Below are 21806 nucleotides of genomic sequence, written 5' to 3' on the forward strand. Positions count from 1 at the left end.
TAGGGCCCCAAAGAGAGGTAGATTGGAAAGGGGGATGAGTGTTATTGAGGACGTTGGGTCCTGAAGGGGGTGAATTGTGAGATCCTACATCGGTTGGAAGGAGAACGAAACATTTTTTATAAGGGTTTGGAAACCTCTCCCCAGTAGACAAGGTGGATTGTGAGATTCCACATCGATTGGGGGGAGAACGAAACATTCTTTCTTTATAAGCATGTAACCTAAACTATATACAATTGCAAAGAAACTTAGCATTTGGTTAAAAGCCGTATAGCTCTAGATTATCATCAACAAAAAATTTGTAAACCGTCAATGAATAAATGAAGCTTGATTCTTCTTTAATATAACATTAATTGCAATATCTTAGAATAATTTGAACAACATTTTCCGGACATCTTCTTTGAAGTTTATCCCGTAGATAAAAAATGTAATCAAACTCTTTTCCACTTATTTAATGAAGTATTTTAAACAAAGAATTCATGTTCTAAAACTTAATCCATATGGTTTTCTTCCTCATTCCCAAGAAGCACGTGGGACTTCTCTTGGTAAACGCATAAATTCACCATAAATAATCCTTTCCATAGCTTACCCGACGCCTACCGCAAAGCTTCAAAGTCTAAAGGGGATGTCTTGATTCAAATTTCATCCATTTAACACTTAAAAAGCCCTTTGCTTGCAATGCCCACTTTCACTCACTTTACCACCTTCACAATTTTATTACCATCACACTATAAATCTCCCTACCCTTACTTCCATTTCCTCATCCAAACTCGAACAACGATGACTATTCTTACTCTCATTATTCTTCTCTCGACCCTTTTAGTCAAATCATCAGACGCTCAGAATGCAGCTCAAGATTACATTAATAACCATAACTCAGCCAGATCAGCCGTCGGCGTCGGAAACATGGTATGGAACACAACTCTAGCCGCCTACGCTCAAACATACGCGAACTCGAGGAAAGGAGATTGCCAATTGGTGCATTCGAACGGGCCGTATGGCGAGAACCTTGCAAAGGGCAACAATGGATTCACTGGCACAGCTGCAGTGAAGCTATGGGTTGATGAAAAGCCTTACTATAGTTACAACACTAATGCATGTGCTGGAGGTGAGTGTCTTCATTACACGCAGGTTGTTTGGCAAAGCTCTTATCGTGTTGGGTGTGCGAGAGTTCAATGCAACAATGGCTGGTGGTTTGTGTCTTGCAATTATGATCCTCCAGGCAATTGGGATGGCGAGTGGCCTTATTAAGTATGCTAATGATAATAATAATAATGAAGTTCGTATATGCTTTTGTTCTTGAAAATAAATGGTGCTTGAGATGATGATGTTGTCATTAGTTGGTGTTAATACACACATGTTTTTAAGAGTTTATGTCGGCTGTTCTTAACACATGTTTTTATGTAAGTTCTTGTTGTTCTTTCTCCTTGCCTTGTTTCTCTAAAAATATTGAACATCATAGTTAAATAAATACGTATATTCAAAAGAAACTTGTGTCCAATCTCCAACAATGATTCTAGTTCTCAAAATTTCATTTATCGAGTAAGAGTAGCGAACTAGCTAGACTCCGACAATTCCAACATTTTAATTTAATGTGACTCAACAAAAATAATAAAGGTGAAAAGTCAGAAATAACCCTAACCACACGAAAGTTTGAAATTTAGGGTTTTTGGTATATCAATTGATATACGTATGTCAACGTAATTGATCTACTTCTTTTTCGATAGATCAAGAATATCATTGACATACTTATATCTTATCAACATACTTTATTTAGAATGTAACTTCGATTTCTTAATATTTTTTTACATAGTCATGAAAGATTTTAAAAGATACCGTCAAAGACAACAAACGAATTTGCAATTTATAGATTGATCTAAAAAGTTTCCTTAATCCTATCCAATTTGAAATGTTATCTGACCCAACCCAACCCTTATAGTACTGTGTCGTGTTGTCGGATTCAATGTACACCTCTCATTTTTTTTGTTCTGTTTTTTTTCACCTATTTTTTTTTTGCTTTGGTTAATTTTTATTTTTCTTCTACTTTTTTATTTTTCTCGACTCTTCTCAATTTCTCATTTTTTTTGGCATGATTTTCTTTTTCTATTTTGTTTTTAATTTTATTTTTGTTGTTTTTTTTTAGATATGATAAGTTTTGTTTGTAGTTGTGGTTTCTTGTTTATTAAATTTTTTTTTCTTAATGCATTTATCAAATTTAAAATAGAATCGGCCACACAAATTCTTACCTACTATTAATTTTTTATAAAGATATTGAATAGTTACAGGCAAACGATTCGCACATATCCCAAATGATTGAGAGAAGAAATAAAAGATAAATGATAATAAATTTGAAATATATGTATTTTATGTCGGAAGTAAAAGTATATAATTTTCTTGAATAAATTAAAAATTCCATTATGAATGAAAATCAAATTACAATTTCATCCAATAATTTGACTTTGTAACCATATAAGTTTATTGGTAGTAGATATTGTCTTTTTTGAACTTTTTCTTTCGGCTTCCCTTTTAGATTTTTAAAAGGAGTCGGGTCTAGTAGAGAGATTTTCACACTCCTATAAAAAATGTATCGTTCCCTTCTCCAACCGATGTGAGAGCTAACAATCCACTCCCCTTCAGGACCCAACGTCCTCGTTGTCACTCATTTCTCTTTCCAATCGATGTGAAATCTTACGATCCACCTCCTTCAAGGCCACTTATTGACACTCATTTTTCTCTTCAATTGATGTGGGATCTTACAAATTACCCCCTTAAGAGCCTAACGTCCTCGTTGACACACCGCTCAATGTTCTGACTCTAATACTATTGAAACAACTTAAATCCACCGTAAGCAGATATTGTCTTATTTGGCCAGTTACGTAACGTCGTCAGCCTCACAGTTTCAACGACGCATTTTAGAACCATAAGAAAACTGTAAGACTGACAATGATATACAACCGGCCAAAACAGACAATAAATTTGCTACAAAAACTATCTAGCAATAATTAATCATCTAAAATTAACAAATCTAATAAATTGGTTAGATATAATTGCAAAAGAAAAATATTAGTTATTTATATAAAATTCTAATAGCATTCCACACCGATTATTTGATCATGGGACATAATATTTCCAAACATCTTTAATAAAATATTCAACCAAACAACTCGAAACAACTCGAACTAAATCAAATTTATGAATTGTTTTATATGTACAATTTTTTTTTATAGACATTTGAACATAGAAAGAAACGAGAAACACGAACATGGGACCCAACCTTAGTAATCAAAGTATGTCCTTTGTTTTTTTTTTTTTTTTTTTTTTGGTCTGCCTTGCTCTTTTCTAATTCTCGCAGGCAATCACGCAGTGTGAAGAAGACGAAGACCCGACTGCCAAGTCTTTCTAATAAAGAAACTTAGCAATATCTCAGTTTTCAGGTTTTTTCTCGAGTCCTCTTTTAAAATGTTCACGTATTTGATTAAGTGTATTTTTTTTTCCACGATCGAAAACGATTTTCATGTTCGGTTCAGAGAGCATGCTAGCCAACAGGTGCTGAACTTTGTTTTCTTTCCATAATAATTCTGAGTAGTAAACGATTGAGATTGAATATGTAACTGTCTAAACCCACCGGTAGTAGATATTGTTCGTTTTGATCTTTTACGTATTGTTGTTAGGCTCACGTTTTAAAACATGCCCATTAAGGAAAGGTTTTCACGCCCTTACAAGGAAGACTTCGTTCCCTTCTCCACCCGATGTGAGATCTTGCAATCCACTCCCTTGAGGGCCAACATTCTTACTGACACACCGTCCAATGTCTGGCTATGACACCATTTGTAATGGTCTTCTCATCACTAGTAGATATTGTCTGTTTTGGCACATTACATATCGCCGTCAGCCTCACGATTTTAAAACACATCGGTTAGGGAGAAGTTTTCACACCTTTATAAAGAATGTTTCGTTCTCCTCTCCAATCGTATACAATCTTATAGAACATAATAAAAATAATTATAACAATAAAAATAATTATATCCAAGTCAATGTCATGTGCAAAGTCTTGATCTTAGTCATCCAGCTAAGGAAATTTCTCTTGGGCTGCTTTTGGATAATCAATCAACCCATTTTTTCTCACAATTTCTCCATAAATTTCCACATTTTCATTCTTATAAATAGCAACAATTCTCATCCCATGTTCCCACACAAATATCTCATCATTTTCCTACTCATAACCCAAAATGGCTCTCATCAACCTCTCCATTTCTCTCCTTTGTGTCTTGAGTACTTCTATCATGTTGCCATAGATCTATGGCTCAAGACATGTCTCAAGACTTTGTCGATGCCCACAACGCCGCTCGTGCACAAGTCGGTGTTGGACCCATCCAATGGGATGAAACTGTGGCAAACTATGCCCGACAATATGCCAACCAACGTGCCAAAGATTGCCAGATGGTCCACTCTAATGGGCCTAATGGGGAAAATCTTGCAGGAAGCTCGGCCGACCGAGCTTCCTTATCATGCACTGACGCAGTTCAAATGTGGGTAAACGAGAAACAATTTTATGATTATAACTCCAACTTGTGCCTTGGCAACGAGTGTCGCCACTACACTCAAGTAGTGTGGAGTAAATCTGTTCGAATTGGATGTGCAAAAGTGAGATGCAACAGTGGTGGTACTTTCATCACCTGCAACTATGACCCGCCTGGCAATTACGAAGGTCAATGGCCATACTGAAGAATGTCACCTTAATAGTAAGAGGGCGTGCACTAAAGTTACGTTGGAGTCAATAAGAGAAGCTTTGAAGGGTCGTGTATCCCTTTTTATCAATCTCATTTAGCCACCTTTTAAGCATTGGGTCTCTTTTTATTGCTTCTTTTGTCTTCCTCCTTTGAGGCTATGAGCATTAGTTTATGTTATTAAATAGTTTTTATGGCATGTCAAATATAGAAAAGTTATACTTTAGGTCCCTAAAGTTTGGGTTAGATTGCATTTGGGTCCGTGATGTTCATGAAAAAAGCTTTTATTCTCCTCGGTTATTAAATAAATTCTCTTTATTATAGGTTGCATTAGTACGCTTGAGAAGTGAAACATAAAATTTAAAGTTTTTAAGACATCCCCTTTTCAAAAAGATTTTTGGTTATTTTCCTTCGATAGATCGAGATTGATCAGAAGATCCTTTCAATTGGCTAGAACCCGTTACTTGAACGAAACTAGATCCTGTAGAATCAAATTAAATATTTGACAAGACATTTCGTACTGTACTAAAAAAATCGATCATTGTTTACCAACCACACATTGTCTAACCAAATCCAATTCTCTCTCGATATGTTGCTCAAAAAACTCGATTTGTGTGGATTCTTCCCCCATCTAGAGAAGAAATATAACATTGTTTGCTTTAATTTATCTTTATTAATCTAGATCAATCACCTCTAAAAACGAGTCTAATATTGAAAAAGTTAGATAATCATGCGTAAACGATCCTGTAGTTATCAACTATCTCCATATTATATGAACTCATGTCCTAAACAGTTTCAACATATTAACTTGATAACACGATCTATCACATATATCTAGGCACAACCCTGATCATTCATCTCATCCAATATAATTGTGAAACTTATGACAACTCTTTCATAGTTCTCACATTGTATAATCATAACAGGAGTGACCTCATCCAATATAATTGTGAAACTTTTCTTTTTGGTGGTTCAATCATAGGAATTCCAAATTGAAGCATGCTTTACTTGAATCAATTCTAAGAAAGTGAGGATAAAGTATGCTAGAAGTATTGATATGTGGAGATAGTTTTCACTTTTAGGAGTAAGCAATGTAACCATGTCGGAGGGGATGCATAGGAATGTGGGGTCATACAGGTATCAAATCTAGATTATACATAAACGTTCACAAAGAAGTAGCATGTGGTTGAGGAGCCGATAAAATATCATGGCGTTATTTAGATGCAAGTCATACTTCCATTCTTGTTCATATGAGACATACATGATTCTTCTCATATTATCAATGATTAAAATACATAGTTTTCTAATGTCATATAGGCACAGAGCGAGCGTAAAGTAATTTACATGGTGTATCCAGTAAAATACATAGTTTTCTAATCTCATATTATCAATAATTTACATGGTTACCATATTTGCCCTCTTATTAAAGGCAAATATATTGCATTCATTTATTATTCTTTCCTTTTATTACTATTTCCATATTATTTGTAATTTACCATATTTCTGTATCCTGAAAATGATTATAAATAAGAGAACTCTCACCCCCATTTAGGTGTGGTGATTTAGCAAACATTCACATGGTATCACAGCCCTTTCGGTTTAACAACCTGATCCTTTCTTCTCTATGGCTTCCGAATCTTCTTATCATCTTCTTCCTTTCAATACTCTAATCCATATGATCACCATCAAACTTTCTTCCTCCAATTATCTTCTTTGGAAAAGCCAACTTCTCCCTCTCCTTGAGAGTCAAGACATGCTGGGCTATGTCGATGGAACTATGGTTCCACCACCTCGCTTTGAACCAGAAACCTCTTCAACACTCAACCCCAAATATTTGGCATGGAGAGCAGCCGATCAACGACTTCTCTGTCTCCTGCTCTCCTCTGTCACTGAGGAAGCCATGGCTGTTGTCGTTGGTCTCTCTACTGCACGTGATGTTTGGCTTGCGTTGGAAACTACGTTCAGCCATCAGTCGAAAGCTCGTGAACTGAGACTCAAGGATGACTTGCAGTTGATGAAACGTGGCTCCAAACCTGTTGCTGAGTATGCCCGTGCCTTCAAAAAAATTTGTGACCAACTTCATGCCATTGGCAGACCGGTCGAGGACATTGATAAAGTGCACTGGTTCCTTCGTGGACTCGGCACCGAATTTTCAGCTTTTTCTACTGCTCAGATGGCTCTCACCTCTATCCCCTGTTTTGCAGATTTAGTCTCTAAAGCTGAAAGTTTTGAGTTGTTTCAGCTCTCCCTTGAGTCCTCTAACTCCACTCCTACAGCATTCACAGTCACTAATCGTGGTCGCACCCATGGAAGCCACCCTGCTTCCTTTACCAACCAGCGAGGTCGTTCTTATTCTCACAAAAACAACTCTTTTAATCGAGGACGAACCCACTCAAGTCAAGGTCGTCGACCACCTCACTGCCAAATATGCCGCAAAGAGGGCCATTATGCTGACCGCTGCAACCAACGGTATGTTCGACCTGATTCTTCTCATGCTCACCTTGCTGAAGCCTTTAACACGTCATGTTCTATTGCTGGACCCGATACTGCTGATTGGTTTCTGGACACTGGAGCTTCGGCCCATATGACTGTCGACCCATCTATTTTGGATCAGTCTAAAAATTACACGGGTAAGGACTCTGTGATTGTAGGAAACGGTGCATCCCTACCCATTACCCACACCGGTACTCTTTCTCCTGTTCCAAATATTCACTTGTTAGATGTCTTGGTTGTCCCTCACCTCACTAAAAATCTTCTTTCCATAAGTAAATTAACGTCTGATTTTCCTCTCTCCGTTACATTTACTAATAATCTTATTACTATCCAGAATCGTCAAACAGGAAGGGTGGTGGCAACCGGTAAAAGAGATGGAGGGCTATATGTGCTGGAGCGCGGCAACTCTGCTTTTATTTCAACCCTTAGAAACAAATCTTTACGTGCTTCATATGATTTATGGCATGCTCGTCTAGGTCATGTGAATCATTCTGTTATTTCTTTTTTAAATAGAAAAGGTCATCTTTCTCTTACGTCTTTATTGCCTTCTCCATCATTATGTAATACTTGTCAGCTTGCGAAAAGTCATCGATTGCCTTATTCCCGCAATGAACGTAGGTCGTCTCATGTGTTAGATCTTATTCATTGTGATCTTTGGGGTCCTTCTCCCGTCAAATCAAATTCGGGTTTCCTTTATTATGTTATTTTTATTGATGATTATTCTCGATTCACTTGGTTTTACCCTTTAAAATTTAAATCTGATTTTTTTGATATTTTTCTTCAATTTCAAAAATTTGTGGAAAATCAATATTCTTCTCGTATCAAGGTATTTCAAAGCGATGGTGGTACCGAATTTACTAGTACTTGTTTCAAAACTCATTTACGTAATTCTGGCATCCACCATCAACTCTCTTGTCCATATACACCTGCTCAAAATGGTCGTGCTGAGAGAAAACATCGTCATGTGACTGAGACTGGCTTGTCCCTTCTCTTTCACTCTCATCTTTCTTCTCGTTTTTGGGTTGACGCCTTCAGCACTGCAGCTTATATTATCAACCGGTTGCCTACTCCACTTCTTGGAGGTAAGTCACCCTTTGAACTCCTTTATGGCTACACTCCACATTATGACAATTTTCATCCCTTTGGTTGTCGTGTTTATCCTTATTTGCGTGATTATATGCCTAACAAGCTTTCTCCCCGCAGCATTCCTTGTATTTTTTTGGGTTATAGTCCTGCTCATAAAGGGTTCCGCTGTCTTGATCCGGCCACCACTAAGCTATATATCACCTGTCATGCTCAATTTGATGAAACCCACTTTCCTGCTATCCCTAGCTCCCAGACCCAACCTCTTTCCTCTATTTCTATTTCAAATTTCTTAGAACCACATTTTCATCATATTGATTCATCCCCCCCTACCACTTCATCACCGCAAACTCCTCGATCCAGTTCATCCCCGTGTGATATTTGTTCTGACCTTGTAGATGAGTCTGTGCAGGTTGATACTTCTCTTGCAGGTTCCACTTTGCCACCCTCGACTTCTAATTCGACCTCTATTGAACCTCCTGTTGATTTCTCTTCTTTGGGCACTCATCCTATGATCACACGAGCCAAAGCTGGTATATTCAAGACTCGTCATCCAGCAAATCTTGGTATTTTGGGCTCATCTGGACTTCTTTCTGCTCTTCTTGCATCCACTGAGCCAAAAGAATTCAAATCTGCGGCTAAGAATCCTGCTTGGGTGGCTGCCATGGATGAAGAAATTCGAGCATTACAACAAAATGATACTTGGACTTTGGTTCCTCGCCCTGCCAACACCAACATCGTGGGCTCTAAATGGGTGTTTCGTATTAAATATTTGCCTGATGGATCTGTCGAGCGTTTCAAGGCTCGTCTTGTTGCCAAAGGTTATAATCAGGTTCCTGGTCTTGACTACACTAACACTTTCAGTCCGGTTGTCAAAGCTACCACTGTCCGTGTTGTGCTTTCTATTGCAGTCACAAATAAATGGCCTCTTCGACAACTTGATGTCAAGAATGCTTTTCTCAATGGAACTCTTATTGAACGTGTTCATATGGAACAACCTCCTGGGTATATTGATCCTCGATTTCCCACTCATGTTTGTCTATTAAAGAAAGCGCTCTATGGTTTAAAGCAAGCTCCTCGTGCTTGGTTTCAGCGTTTTAGCTCATTTCTTCTCACACTTGGGTTTTCTTGCAGTCGCGCTGACACGTCCCTTTTTGTCTTTCATCAGCAATCTAACATTATCTATTTGCTTCTTTATGTTGATGACATTATTGTTACCGGCAACAACTCATCTCTTATTGACAGCTTTACTCGCAAGCTTCATTCTGAGTTTGCTACCAAAGATTTGGGTTCTCTCAGTTACTTTCTTGGTCGTGAAGTTTCACCCACTTCTGATGGTCTCTTTATTAGTCAGTTAAAATATGCTCGAGATATTCTTACTCGTGCTCAGTTGCTCGATAGCAAACCAGTTCACACTCCCATGGTTGTTTCTCAACACCTGACTGCTGATGGTTCTCCTTTCTCTAATCCTACTCTCTACAGATCTCTTGTTGGCGCCCTTCAGTACTTGACTATTACGCGTCCAGATATTGCCTATGCTGTCAATTCTGTCAGTCAATTCTTGCATGCCCCTACTCCAGATCACTTTCTTGCTGTCAAACTTATTCTTCGCTATGTCAAAGGAACACTCCACTTTGGTCTTACCTTTCGTCCATCCACTGTTCCTAGTATGCTAGTCGCTTATTCGGATGCTGACTGGGCTGGTTGTCCCGATACTCGTCGTTCTACATCCGGCTATTCTATTTATCTTGGTAACAATCTGGTTTCTTGGAATGCCAAAAAGCAACCTACTGTCTCACGCTCCAGCTGTGAATCTGAGTATCGTGCTCTTGCCACAACCGCTGCTGAACTTCCTTGGGTTACGCATCTTTTGCATGACCTCAAGGTCCCTATTTCACAGCAGCCCTTACTCTTATGTGACACTTTTGCATGACCTCAAGGTCCCTATTTCACAGCAGCCCTTACTCTTATGTGACAACAAAAGTGCTATTTTTTTTTAGCTCTAATCCCGTTTCTCACAAGCGGGCCAAACATGTTGAACTAGATTATCATTTTCTTCGAGAACTTGTTATCGCTGGCAAACTTCGCACACAATATGTACCCTCTCATTTTCAAGTTGTTGACATCTTCACAAAGAGTATTTCTCGACCTCTCTTTGAATTTTTCAGATCCAAGCTTTACGTTCGTTCAAATCCGACGCTCAGCTTGCGGGGGGTGTTAAGGATAGTTGACCGTTCACTATAAGGCAAATATCTAGATATTCACCTTACATTACGGGTTCCCATATTTGCCCTCTTATTAAAGGCAAATATATTGCATTCATTTATTATTCTTTCCTTTTATTACTATTTCCATATTATTTGTAATTTACCATAAGAGAACTCTCACCGGTGATTCAGCAAACATTCACAGTTTTCTAATGTCATATAGGCACAGAGCGAGCGTAAAGTAATTTACATGGTGTGGCACATAGAGATTCATGCATCATATAACATTGATAACTTAACATAATTCCATGACATAAAAAAATCATATCATAGTATAACTGACAACACAGCACAACATTACATATATCATAGCATAAATATAACATAACACATGTCAATAAATCATAAAACAATATAACATGTGTAGTTTTACGATCATAATTTAGAATTCTATTGAGAAATTAACTCCTCAAATTTCAACTTACCTAAACAATAACCTCAAACGCTACAAAAGTGTAAAAAACGAATTTGAAAGTCCAATGTGGTAGGAAGGTCTCCAAATATATAAGACCTAAGTTGGAGCCGAGAAGCCAAGTGAATCCTAAATGAGATAAAACAGAGTACCCATGGTAACTTACACATTTTCGGATAACTTTCTTATTTTTATTAATGACTTATAGAGGCAAAAATCAAGTGGCAATAACACGTTAGAATTGGTGAGTAAATAGATAGCTAAGTTGTATACAAAGTTTGAGTTTAATATTAAAGGATTAGACATGATTTGATTTTCATAAAAGTAACCGATTAAACAAAGTTCGTATTAAGTATAGAGTTTAATTGGTTAAGGTCGTAAAAGAACTTGTAAAGAGGCACACCATTGAAAATGGAATAACCAGGGTTGACCCGGCAATGGAATTGAAATGAAGTACACAAATTGAAACAAAGAATGGTTGTAATAATAGTTAAGAAAGGAATGGGAATGGGATGAGGAAATTGAGTAATAATAATGAAAGAAATAAAGGTTGATGAAGAAGGTATGATGATGAACTAATAGGGCTCCTCGCCGACAATGTTACCAGCAGGATTATAATTGCATCCAACCAAAGTCCAACTGTTACGGCACTTAACAGTGGCACAACCCACAAGAAAAGTGGCATTCCACACCAATTGGACGTAATGGCGGCACTCACCACCCACGCATCTGTTGTTTTTATGGTCATAGTACTTCTCCTCAGCCGCCCATGCCGCCACCGCACCTTCCGCCGTCAAATCCCCATTTGACGTGGCCAGGTTCTCCCCATAAGGAGAGTCTGTGGAGTGCACCATCTCACAAGTTTCCACCTTGGTTTGGAGATAGGCTTTAGCATGTTCTTCAAGTAATTCGTCCCAGAACACCGGACGCTCCCCTTTCTTCTCTCGAACTGCATTGTGTGCCTTAACGAAGTCGTCCCCGGGTTCTTGACCTACCACCACGTGCCTTAGGCTTAGTGCAACCAAGCACAGCGTCGCCGCCGCGAGTGTCATTTTCGACATCCTATTTTTTTATTTGAGGCTTGATGATGCAACAACAAAAAAAAGAAAAAAAAGAAAAAAAACAAGAAGAAGAATGTGAGGATGGATTTCTTGTGAAGGGTTTTTGTTCTTTTATTTATAGGGACAACCAATGCCTTTCACTCAAGGCTTCGCGTCATATGCGCCATGGATTCTAACAATCAACTTCCTAATTTAGTTCCTCTCTTCTTTATTTTTGGTGTTTTTCTATTCTTAGTTGAAGTCAATCAAAAATTCAAAAAACTTGTTCACATCAAACATTTTGAAATAATGAAAATAACATAAACTAATAAACAAATTGAAATAATGAAAATAACATAGACTAAAAATACCCCACACTAATCTATATGCTACTAAATGAAAATGAAAATGCAAAACTTTGAAATGTATTCACTCCTTCAAGCTTCCCCCTAAACTTTGAAATGGTTAGCGCAGCGCATCTGTTTCGGGTACAGAGGCGAGGAGGGGGGCTAACTCGGCCACCCAACCGAGCAGGTCAGGGGCGGCCATAGGTTCGAATCCTGCCACCTTTCTTGTGGATCATCTTGTGGTTACCGGAGGATGGGAATAAGAAAGCAGAAATGAGCACGAAATGTCAATATATGAATTGTTTCATTATTTGTTATTTTTTGGCCTTTTCTTTGCATTCACTTCCAATAAGAAAGAACCACCAGCGTTTGGTGCAGCACCTGCATTTTGGTGTATACTTCTTTCTTTGGTCTTTCGTTCCGTCATATTCCTAATAACTTATCCAATTCCAACGTATTAACCGTGAATGCACCTTTCTTTTATCAAATCTTAGGGACATGGTCTAATCATGAGGGTAGTATTTTATCATGGTGTCGGATCCCAAGTGTTTATGGATTCCTTCTTTGTTACCGGGGTCGCCCCCAAAGCCATAATGTCTCAAAACGAGGAGGCCATAGAGAAACTCTTTTTTATTCCTTTCTTTCGAACTTCGTGAAAAACCCCATTCGAGATCTCCCTCGTTACGACAAAAAAAGTGGGTATGAGCTCCTGTTGTGCACTCCCTTCGTTCTTCGAACCCTTGTTGATTATGAACTTCGTTCGCGGAGGAACCGGACTTTTGACGGGCCAGCCCTTTTTTATGCACCGCTTTACCCTGAAAGTCAAATGAGCTTTGCTCCTCTGGGCTCCCGGCGCTCTCGTGGTTCACAAGAAGTAAAAAGGACTCATCCTTTGTTGCATCTGGCACGATGTGATAAAGAGAGAGCTTCGTCTATCGATGAACAGCGGATTGACAGAACTCTTGGCATTGCTTTGTTTTTCTCTCCTTTCCTATTAGCGAGTTCTTATCCTTTTGTTCGAAATTTCTTCGTTCGTACCGAACCGCTTGCAGAATCAAATCCTGTTTCACAAGATCCTATATCAGCTATACATCCTCCTTGTATTTATGCTGGAGACGTTGCCAGTGCTATGAGTTTTGGCTTATGTAGATCCAAAATGATGAATGGGATTGTGGCACTTCACTCCCAGCCAATGCGTAAGGATGCCCCCGAAAGGAATGAAACGCTGCTTCGCTCTGCTGGATGCGTCGGATCCCGTATAAGAAGCGAGCTTTTTACCCTCAAATTCAAAGATATGGGCGCAAAATGCTATCCTGCTCTATTGTTGCATAGCAATACGGTTGTTTGCACTTCACCGTTAGTAACTACTCAAATAGGTAAAAAGACAAATAGGACGCTTGGTCATGTCTCCCTCTCGATTAAAGTTGATTTTTGCCTCAAAGAGAGACCTTAAACTTTTGGAGAAGGACCAACTTGAACAAAGCTAAGAATCGAGCAATCAGAGCTGCTGAGATAGTCGACTAGAGGAAGAATGCACGAGCCACCTGCAAATCGAAGGTTAAGGATGATAATGTGGCCAATTCAACTAAACCATGTTTCTGACCCATTTGACTATTTTGACCTATTTCAACTATTTAAAACTCTATTTGTAATTTATTTTCTCTGGTTCCCATATTTTATCTTAATTTAAGACTTAATTGAGAAGTTTTGTAGAAATAAACATGATTAAAATGTTGTATCATGAATTATGTTCTTCTTTGATGAGGTTTAGTTTGATTATGCATGATTGGTCGGAACCTATGCTAGGATTGATTTGTTTGACATGTGATTGTATGTTCACGTGATCTTCCCTTTATTTTAAGATCAAATTAGGTAGAATGAACTATGATAAATGAATTAAAAGTACATGATGATCTCATTTGATTATTACGAACATGCCTTAAATAGACGATCGTGTTAGATACCATATGAGCTTAGATGACTTGTGAACATGATAGTTTGCTATTGTTGGGTGAGCTTTCTAAACCCTATCGTCTGATTCTCGACTGTGTCATATGGTATAGTGATTAGTTTCTTATACTTTGCGAGGACGGTTAGAGGTTTACCAACTAACACTCTTAATCATGTACTCATCTCAAGTGATGTGTGTTTACAAAGTGTCGATCATTGGTTGGCAATGATATGGGGTCTCTCCCCGATGGTTTATTTTACTATGTCGTTACTAATAGGGGTAGCTAGTAACTCTTAATAGCGAACTTGTCTCGACTGATAAGGATTTTCATATGTACTTGTGAAGATTATGAGTTGGTAGTGATAAGGTCATGCATTGAAATGATTACGTGTTATGAAATGATTACGTGTTATGAGAAGTTTGTGTAGGGGATGATTAAGAGATCTCAAACTATTTTTTAGGCATGATACAAACGTTCACATATTCATTATTTCATGAATAATAAGATGTACCATACATAGAACATTCATAAGGGTGTGGATTACTAGACAGATTACAACTAAAGTTGTTTTTATTTAGTAACTTTCATTCATGACCAATACTTTTATTTTAGTTATAACCTTCTTAGAATGGCCTTTGGCCTATGATATTGCCGCGTGGATCATAATTGCAAATGATGAATGTACCACGATTGTTTGTACATCTCACTTTAGCACATCCAATTCTCACCGAGTTTCTCCACACCACTTGAGTGTAATGGCCACACACCTTACCAGCTGCACAAGTATTAGCGCTAGGATTGTAGAATTGTTTCTCATCAACCCACATCCGAACAGCATTAGTCCCTGACAAGTCAGGGCTACCCCATGCAATATTTTCCCCATATGGTCCACCTGAGTGCACCAATCGACAGTCATTGATGCGTTGGTTGGCATATTGTCGAGCAAAACTAGCTACCCTTTCGTCCCACTGGACTGGCCCAACGCCAACTTGGGCACGAGCTGCATTGTGGGCATTGACAAAGTCTTGAGGCGAGTCTTGAGCGAGAGAGGAATGAAACATGGCAAAGCTCAAGACGACATAGAAGAGGGAGAGGGAGAGCTTGAAAAGATCCATTATTTGGAGATGGAGTTGTGATACAATGGTTAGAAGTTTGGTGGGAAGAAAATGGGATGGGTATGGCAGTGATTTATAGGCATGAAATTGTGGAATATTATACGAACAAGGAGAATATTTTAGGGTGGTGGAGTATTCAAAAACGGAGCATACACGCAACTAGAAATTATTAATTATAATCAATATTGATTATTTGTGCATCTAAGTTACTATATACAACAATTAATTAAACTAATACTTTTTTCTCGTTATTAATGTTTAAAATATATTTTTCATTCAAATTAAGTTTTTATTAAAGGGTTGAATTTTAAAAACTAACATATTTGTTTTTTATTTTTTATTTTTTATTTATGGGTTTAGAATTTATTTTTTAGTTGGTCTAGAAATTTAAAATTAGTTTTTAAAATGTGAGTCAAATTTTGGTTTTAGATTTTGAAAATACTCGTAAAAAGTACGTAATGAACTAGAAAAATGATCGGGTGGAAGTAATATTTACGAGCTTAATTTAAAAAATTGAAAATTAAAATCTAAACAATTAACAAATTAGGACCTAAGGTGGTAATTCTCGATGTTGATATAGCTATTGCAAAATCGAAAACGTGAAACTACAATAGCTTTGAATACGACATGAGTTAGTACACGAAAGGGAGAATAAGCCAAGATTGATTTTTCTAGAAAGCAAACAAAAATGGCCTTGGACAAACTTGTGGAGGCTTTGGGTCACTAATCATGCTTGGAAATGAGACAAAAACATGTGCACTAAGTCGTCGTAAAAACATTATTCTCGACTAAATTGTTAGAGGTTTAAATTCTCCCACTCTCGTGAGCAACTACTTTGATTAAAAGGTTAATGTTCGAATTTCTCCGCTCTATGTTAAAATAAAAAAATCAGCCCAAAATCATCTATAAAATTAAGCTGATATAGAATGTTAAAAAAACGTCATCAACTCAACCCAATGTACTATTTTTGTGTTGGGTTATGAACTTATTTGAGTTAAGTTAGGTTCAAATAAATGAAAAACTTTATCAATTGGTTTGGTTCATGAGTTACTCTAAAATTAGATCGAGTTAAACTAAACAACTAAGTATTTGAAAGGTTAAAATATTTGAAAATAAACAAATTAATATATTAATTTTTTTTTTCAAAACAAAAAAATTGAATAAACGGTCCTGATGAACTCCGTTTACAAAAAATTTATGGTTGGGTTGAGTTGAATTCATTATTTAATGAAAGTTGTTCGAATTGAAAAAATTTAGTAGCAGACCAATTAAGTTGAATCTAAAAAATGTCTCGACTTGACTGAACTGACTTGACTGAACTCAGAACGGAAATGAAATAAATAAATAAATAAGAAAAATAGTGGACGAAAAGAAGGCGGAGGCTGTATTATACTCGTGTATTTCTCTTGACTTTTCAATTGTTTTCTTTGATCGTGAGATTAGAATTAGCCTAACTTTGAAAGATAAAACTTGTACATTTTTTCCTTGGAAAAATATGAAAGCTAATAATTAACCATTTAAGAAAGAGGAAAAGAATAACAAAGACTATCTCTAAATTGAATGGATTTGGAGCCAACCTCAAATTATTTTGACATATATTGAAATTTGTATGAACAAGATGACAAATAATAAAAGAAATTTGAGTGCTAGGATGAAGAATGTTATTTGTGATAGAACCTTTGCAAGAGTTTAGAAAGATCGTTGCTTGAAATATCCCGATAGTCTTGACGTGACCGAGCTAAATAGGGTAGAACTAGAAGTGTAACGACTCATATCCATGGCTAGTAAATATTGTCCTCTTTAGGCTTTTCCTTTCGGGCTTTCCCTCCAAAGCTTTAAAACGCGTTTGCTAGGGAAAGATTTCCACACCCTTATAGAAGGTGTTTCGTTCTCCTCCCCAACCAATATGAGATTCTCACAATCCACCCCCTTCGGGGCCCAATGTCCTCGCTGGTACTCGTTCCTTTCTCCAATCGTATGGGACCCCCAATAAATCCTTCCTCCTTGTTTGCACACAGCCTGATGTCTGACTCTGATACCATTTGTAACGGCCCAGATCCACCGCTAGCAGATATTGTCCTCTTTTGGCTTTCCCTCTCAGGCTTCCCCTCCAAAGCTTTAAAACATGTCTGTTGTGGAAATGTTTCTACACCCTTATAGAGGGTGTTTCGTTTTCCTCTCCAACCAATGTGAGATTTTCACAAGGAGCGTGTTGTTATCATGTACAAGTCAAAATTGACGCCAAATTAGACACAACTTTGAGCATAAATGTGTCATCAACGTAAACTTTTCAAAATTTTAAGTCAAACGATTACCCATTTAAGCTTAAGAAATTGTTAATCGAATTCTCTAAGAACTAGGCAAAATTATATTATCGATAATACTATAGATTTTTTTTTTTCGGATAAAAAATTTAAAACCCTAAATTCTTCATTGTTTATACCTTAACCAATTGAATTACGCCAAGAGTGTGAAAAATTTGTTCGATCCACGATCATAAGCAAAGGCTTTTGGAATTAGATCATAATAATTTAACATGTATATGTAGGAGTTGACAACCAAGTCGCCAAGACATGTGAGTCAAAGTCTATACAATGTTATTGTTCTCTACTAGAAGCTTCCCTTTGGGGCAATATAATTTTTCTAATAGAATAATAATTACTTGTCCCAATGAAATTGGTTTTTGTTTTTGGTCTAGCTTAAGATTATTTTAGAACATTAAACAATATTGATTTAAGCCAAGTCTTGTTTAGAAATTTTTATTTTAAATTTTAATGGTGATAGATTGAAATAATACAAATTGAAATGTATTCTAAATTAAGTTTGAAATTAAAAACGACATTCCCGAGTAATAACGTTACAGATATAGTATCAAGTAAGTCTTGTTTGGTCGAATTGAGTTATAATGGTATTTAAACCCTTGATCAAATAAGCCCAAAATGACACATTTAATATTTGACGTAAAACTCAAACGATTGGACCCAAAGCCAATGAACCCGAGACTCGAATAGTCAAGCTGAAAGGCCATCAAAGTTCAAACCCATAATACTCATGGATAACTCATAAACGATTGAAATATTGAAATCGTGATAGAAAAATTAAAAGAGAATTTAGAGACAAATAAATTAGAAGAATCCTCTAAGTTCATGAAGATCGAACATTCCATGAGGACTAAAAGACTATGAGGGTTATAATAATACCTCAACACTTGAAGACTAGAACTTAGGAGAAAAAAATTCTCACCTCTCGAATGAAGCATAGGTCTACAAAGGTGTGAAAACATCTTCCTAGAAAACGTGTTTTAAAAACTTTGAGGAGAAACCCGAAAAAAAAATTACAAAGAGGACAATACCTGCTAGCTGTGGACTTGGACCGTTAAAAATAGTATGAGAGCCAGAAATCGGGCGGTGTACCAGCAAGGATGCTAAGCCTCAAGGGGGGTGGAGGCCAGGTGGTGTGCTGGAGATGATGCTGAGCTCCAAAGGGGGGTGTACACTAGGTGGTGTGCCAGTTAGGATGCTGAGTCCTAAAGGAGGTGGACACTAGGCGGTGTCTAGCGAGGATGTAGGGCCCCAAAGAGAGGTAGATTGGAAAGGGGGATGAGTGTTATTGAGGACGTTGGGTCCTGAAGGGGGTGAATTGTGAGATCCTACATCGGTTGGAAGGAGAACGAAACATTTTTTATAAGGGTTTGGAAACCTCTCCCCAGTAGACAAGGTGGATTGTGAGATTCCACATCGATTGGGGGGAGAACGAAACATTCTTTCTTTATAAGCATGTAACCTAAACTATATACAATTGCAAAGAAACTTAGCATTTGGTTAAAAGCCGTATAGCTCTAGATTATCATCAACAAAAAATTTGTAAACCGTCAATGAATAAATGAAGCTTGATTCTTCTTTAATATAACATTAATTGCAATATCTTAGAATAATTTGAACAACATTTTCCGGACATCTTCTTTGAAGTTTATCCCGTAGATAAAAAATGTAATCAAACTCTTTTCCACTTATTTAATGAAGTATTTTAAACAAAGAATTCATGTTCTAAAACTTAATCCATATGGTTTTCTTCCTCATTCCCAAGAAGCACGTGGGACTTCTCTTGGTAAACGCATAAATTCACCATAAATAATCCTTTCCATAGCTTACCCGACGCCTACCGCAAAGCTTCAAAGTCTAAAGGGGATGTCTTGATTCAAATTTCATCCATTTAACACTTAAAAAGCCCTTTGCTTGCAATGCCCACTTTCACTCACTTTACCACCTTCACAATTTTATTACCATCACACTATAAATCTCCCTACCCTTACTTCCATTTCCTCATCCAAACTCGAACAACGATGACTATTCTTACTCTCATTATTCTTCTCTCGACCCTTTTAGTCAAATCATCAGACGCTCAGAATGCAGCTCAAGATTACATTAATAACCATAACTCAGCCAGATCAGCCGTCGGCGTCGGAAACATGGTATGGAACACAACTCTAGCCGCCTACGCTCAAACATACGCGAACTCGAGGAAAGGAGATTGCCAATTGGTGCATTCGAACGGGCCGTATGGCGAGAACCTTGCAAAGGGCAACAATGGATTCACTGGCACAGCTGCAGTGAAGCTATGGGTTGATGAAAAGCCTTACTATAGTTACAACACTAATGCATGTGCTGGAGGTGAGTGTCTTCATTACACGCAGGTTGTTTGGCAAAGCTCTTATCGTGTTGGGTGTGCGAGAGTTCAATGCAACAATGGCTGGTGGTTTGTGTCTTGCAATTATGATCCTCCAGGCAATTGGGATGGCGAGTGGCCTTATTAAGTATGCTAATGATAATAATAATAATGAAGTTCGTATATGCTTTTGTTCTTGAAAATAAATGGTGCTTGAGATGATGATGTTGTCATTAGTTGGTGTTAATACACACATGTTTTTAAGAGTTTATGTCGGCTGTTCTTAACACATGTTTTTATGTAAGTTCTTGTTGTTCTTTCTCCTTGCCTTGTTTCTCTAAAAATATTGAACATCATAGTTAAATAAATACGTATATTCAAAAGAAACTTGTGTCCAATCTCCAACAATGATTCTAGTTCTCAAAATTTCATTTATCGAGTAAGAGTAGCGAACTAGCTAGACTCCGACAATTCCAACATTTTAATTTAATGTGACTCAACAAAAATAATAAAGGTGAAAAGTCAGAAATAACCCTAACCACACGAAAGTTTGAAATTTAGGGTTTTTGGTATATCAATTGATATACGTATGTCAACGTAATTGATCTACTTCTTTTTCGATAGATCAAGAATATCATTGACATACTTATATCTTATCAACATACTTTATTTAGAATGTAACTTCGATTTCTTAATATTTTTTTACATAGTCATGAAAGATTTTAAAAGATACCGTCAAAGACAACAAACGAATTTGCAATTTATAGATTGATCTAAAAAGTTTCCTTAATCCTATCCAATTTGAAATGTTATCTGACCCAACCCAACCCTTATAGTACTGTGTCGTGTTGTCGGATTCAATGTACACCTCTCATTTTTTTTGTTCTGTTTTTTTTCACCTATTTTTTTTTTGCTTTGGTTAATTTTTATTTTTCTTCTACTTTTTTATTTTTCTCGACTCTTCTCAATTTCTCATTTTTTTTGGCATGATTTTCTTTTTCTATTTTGTTTTTAATTTTATTTTTGTTGTTTTTTTTTAGATATGATAAGTTTTGTTTGTAGTTGTGGTTTCTTGTTTATTAAATTTTTTTTTCTTAATGCATTTATCAAATTTAAAATAGAATCGGCCACACAAATTCTTACCTACTATTAATTTTTTATAAAGATATTGAATAGTTACAGGCAAACGATTCGCACATATCCCAAATGATTGAGAGAAGAAATAAAAGATAAATGATAATAAATTTGAAATATATGTATTTTATGTCGGAAGTAAAAGTATATAATTTTCTTGAATAAATTAAAAATTCCATTATGAATGAAAATCAAATTACAATTTCATCCAATAATTTGACTTTGTAACCATATAAGTTTATTGGTAGTAGATATTGTCTTTTTTGAACTTTTTCTTTCGGCTTCCCTTTTAGATTTTTAAAAGGAGTCGGGTCTAGTAGAGAGATTTTCACACTCCTATAAAAAATGTATCGTTCCCTTCTCCAACCGATGTGAGAGCTAACAATCCACTCCCCTTCAGGACCCAACGTCCTCGTTGTCACTCATTTCTCTTTCCAATCGATGTGAAATCTTACGATCCACCTCCTTCAAGGCCACTTATTGACACTCATTTTTCTCTTCAATTGATGTGGGATCTTACAAATTACCCCCTTAAGAGCCTAACGTCCTCGTTGACACACCGCTCAATGTTCTG

General features: G+C 36.9%; 6 protein-coding genes across 6 annotated transcripts; 3 read left to right on the forward strand and 3 right to left on the reverse strand.

The window, feature by feature from the left end:
• Nucleotides 1–680: 680 nt before the first annotated feature.
• On the forward strand, nt 681–1398 carry LOC147789282 (basic form of pathogenesis-related protein 1-like). Its single transcript, XM_087118168.1, has one exon. It carries the CDS (start codon nt 778–780, stop codon nt 1246–1248), a length of 471 nt encoding a protein of 156 aa, XP_086974294.1. The 5' UTR covers nt 681–777; the 3' UTR covers nt 1249–1398.
• A 2849-nt stretch (nt 1399–4247) lies between these two features.
• LOC147789283 (pathogenesis-related protein 1-like) lies at nt 4248–5057 on the forward strand. The gene has a single exon (XM_087118141.1). It carries the CDS (start codon nt 4297–4299, stop codon nt 4720–4722), a length of 426 nt encoding a protein of 141 aa, XP_086974267.1. The 5' UTR covers nt 4248–4296; the 3' UTR covers nt 4723–5057.
• A 6327-nt stretch (nt 5058–11384) lies between these two features.
• LOC147789284 (basic form of pathogenesis-related protein 1-like) lies at nt 11385–12118 on the reverse strand. The gene has a single exon (XM_087118200.1). It carries the CDS (start codon nt 12038–12040, stop codon nt 11555–11557), a length of 486 nt encoding a protein of 161 aa, XP_086974326.1. The 5' UTR covers nt 12041–12118; the 3' UTR covers nt 11385–11554.
• A 1133-nt stretch (nt 12119–13251) lies between these two features.
• LOC111784924 (uncharacterized) lies at nt 13252–13467 on the reverse strand (the record flags this gene model as incomplete). Its single annotated transcript, XM_023665443.2, is given in 1 exon segment — nt 13252–13467. A coding segment is annotated over 1 exon segment (216 nt), but the record flags the coding sequence as incomplete, so codon positions are not given.
• A 1364-nt stretch (nt 13468–14831) lies between these two features.
• LOC147789285 (pathogenesis-related protein 1-like) lies at nt 14832–15489 on the reverse strand. The gene has a single exon (XM_087117832.1). The coding sequence runs from the start codon at nt 15431–15433 to the stop codon at nt 14942–14944; it is 492 nt and encodes a 163-aa protein (XP_086973958.1). The 5' UTR covers nt 15434–15489; the 3' UTR covers nt 14832–14941.
• A 4189-nt stretch (nt 15490–19678) lies between these two features.
• Nucleotides 19679–20396, forward strand: LOC147789286 (basic form of pathogenesis-related protein 1-like). Its single transcript, XM_087118172.1, has one exon. It carries the CDS (start codon nt 19776–19778, stop codon nt 20244–20246), a length of 471 nt encoding a protein of 156 aa, XP_086974298.1. The 5' UTR covers nt 19679–19775; the 3' UTR covers nt 20247–20396.
• Nucleotides 20397–21806: the final 1410 nt, after the last annotated feature.

This window comes from Cucurbita pepo, chromosome 15, assembly GCF_057944985.1.
Source record: "Cucurbita pepo subsp. pepo isolate OVF chromosome 15, ASM5794498v1, whole genome shotgun sequence".
NCBI lineage: Eukaryota > Viridiplantae > Streptophyta > Magnoliopsida > Cucurbitales > Cucurbitaceae > Cucurbita > Cucurbita pepo.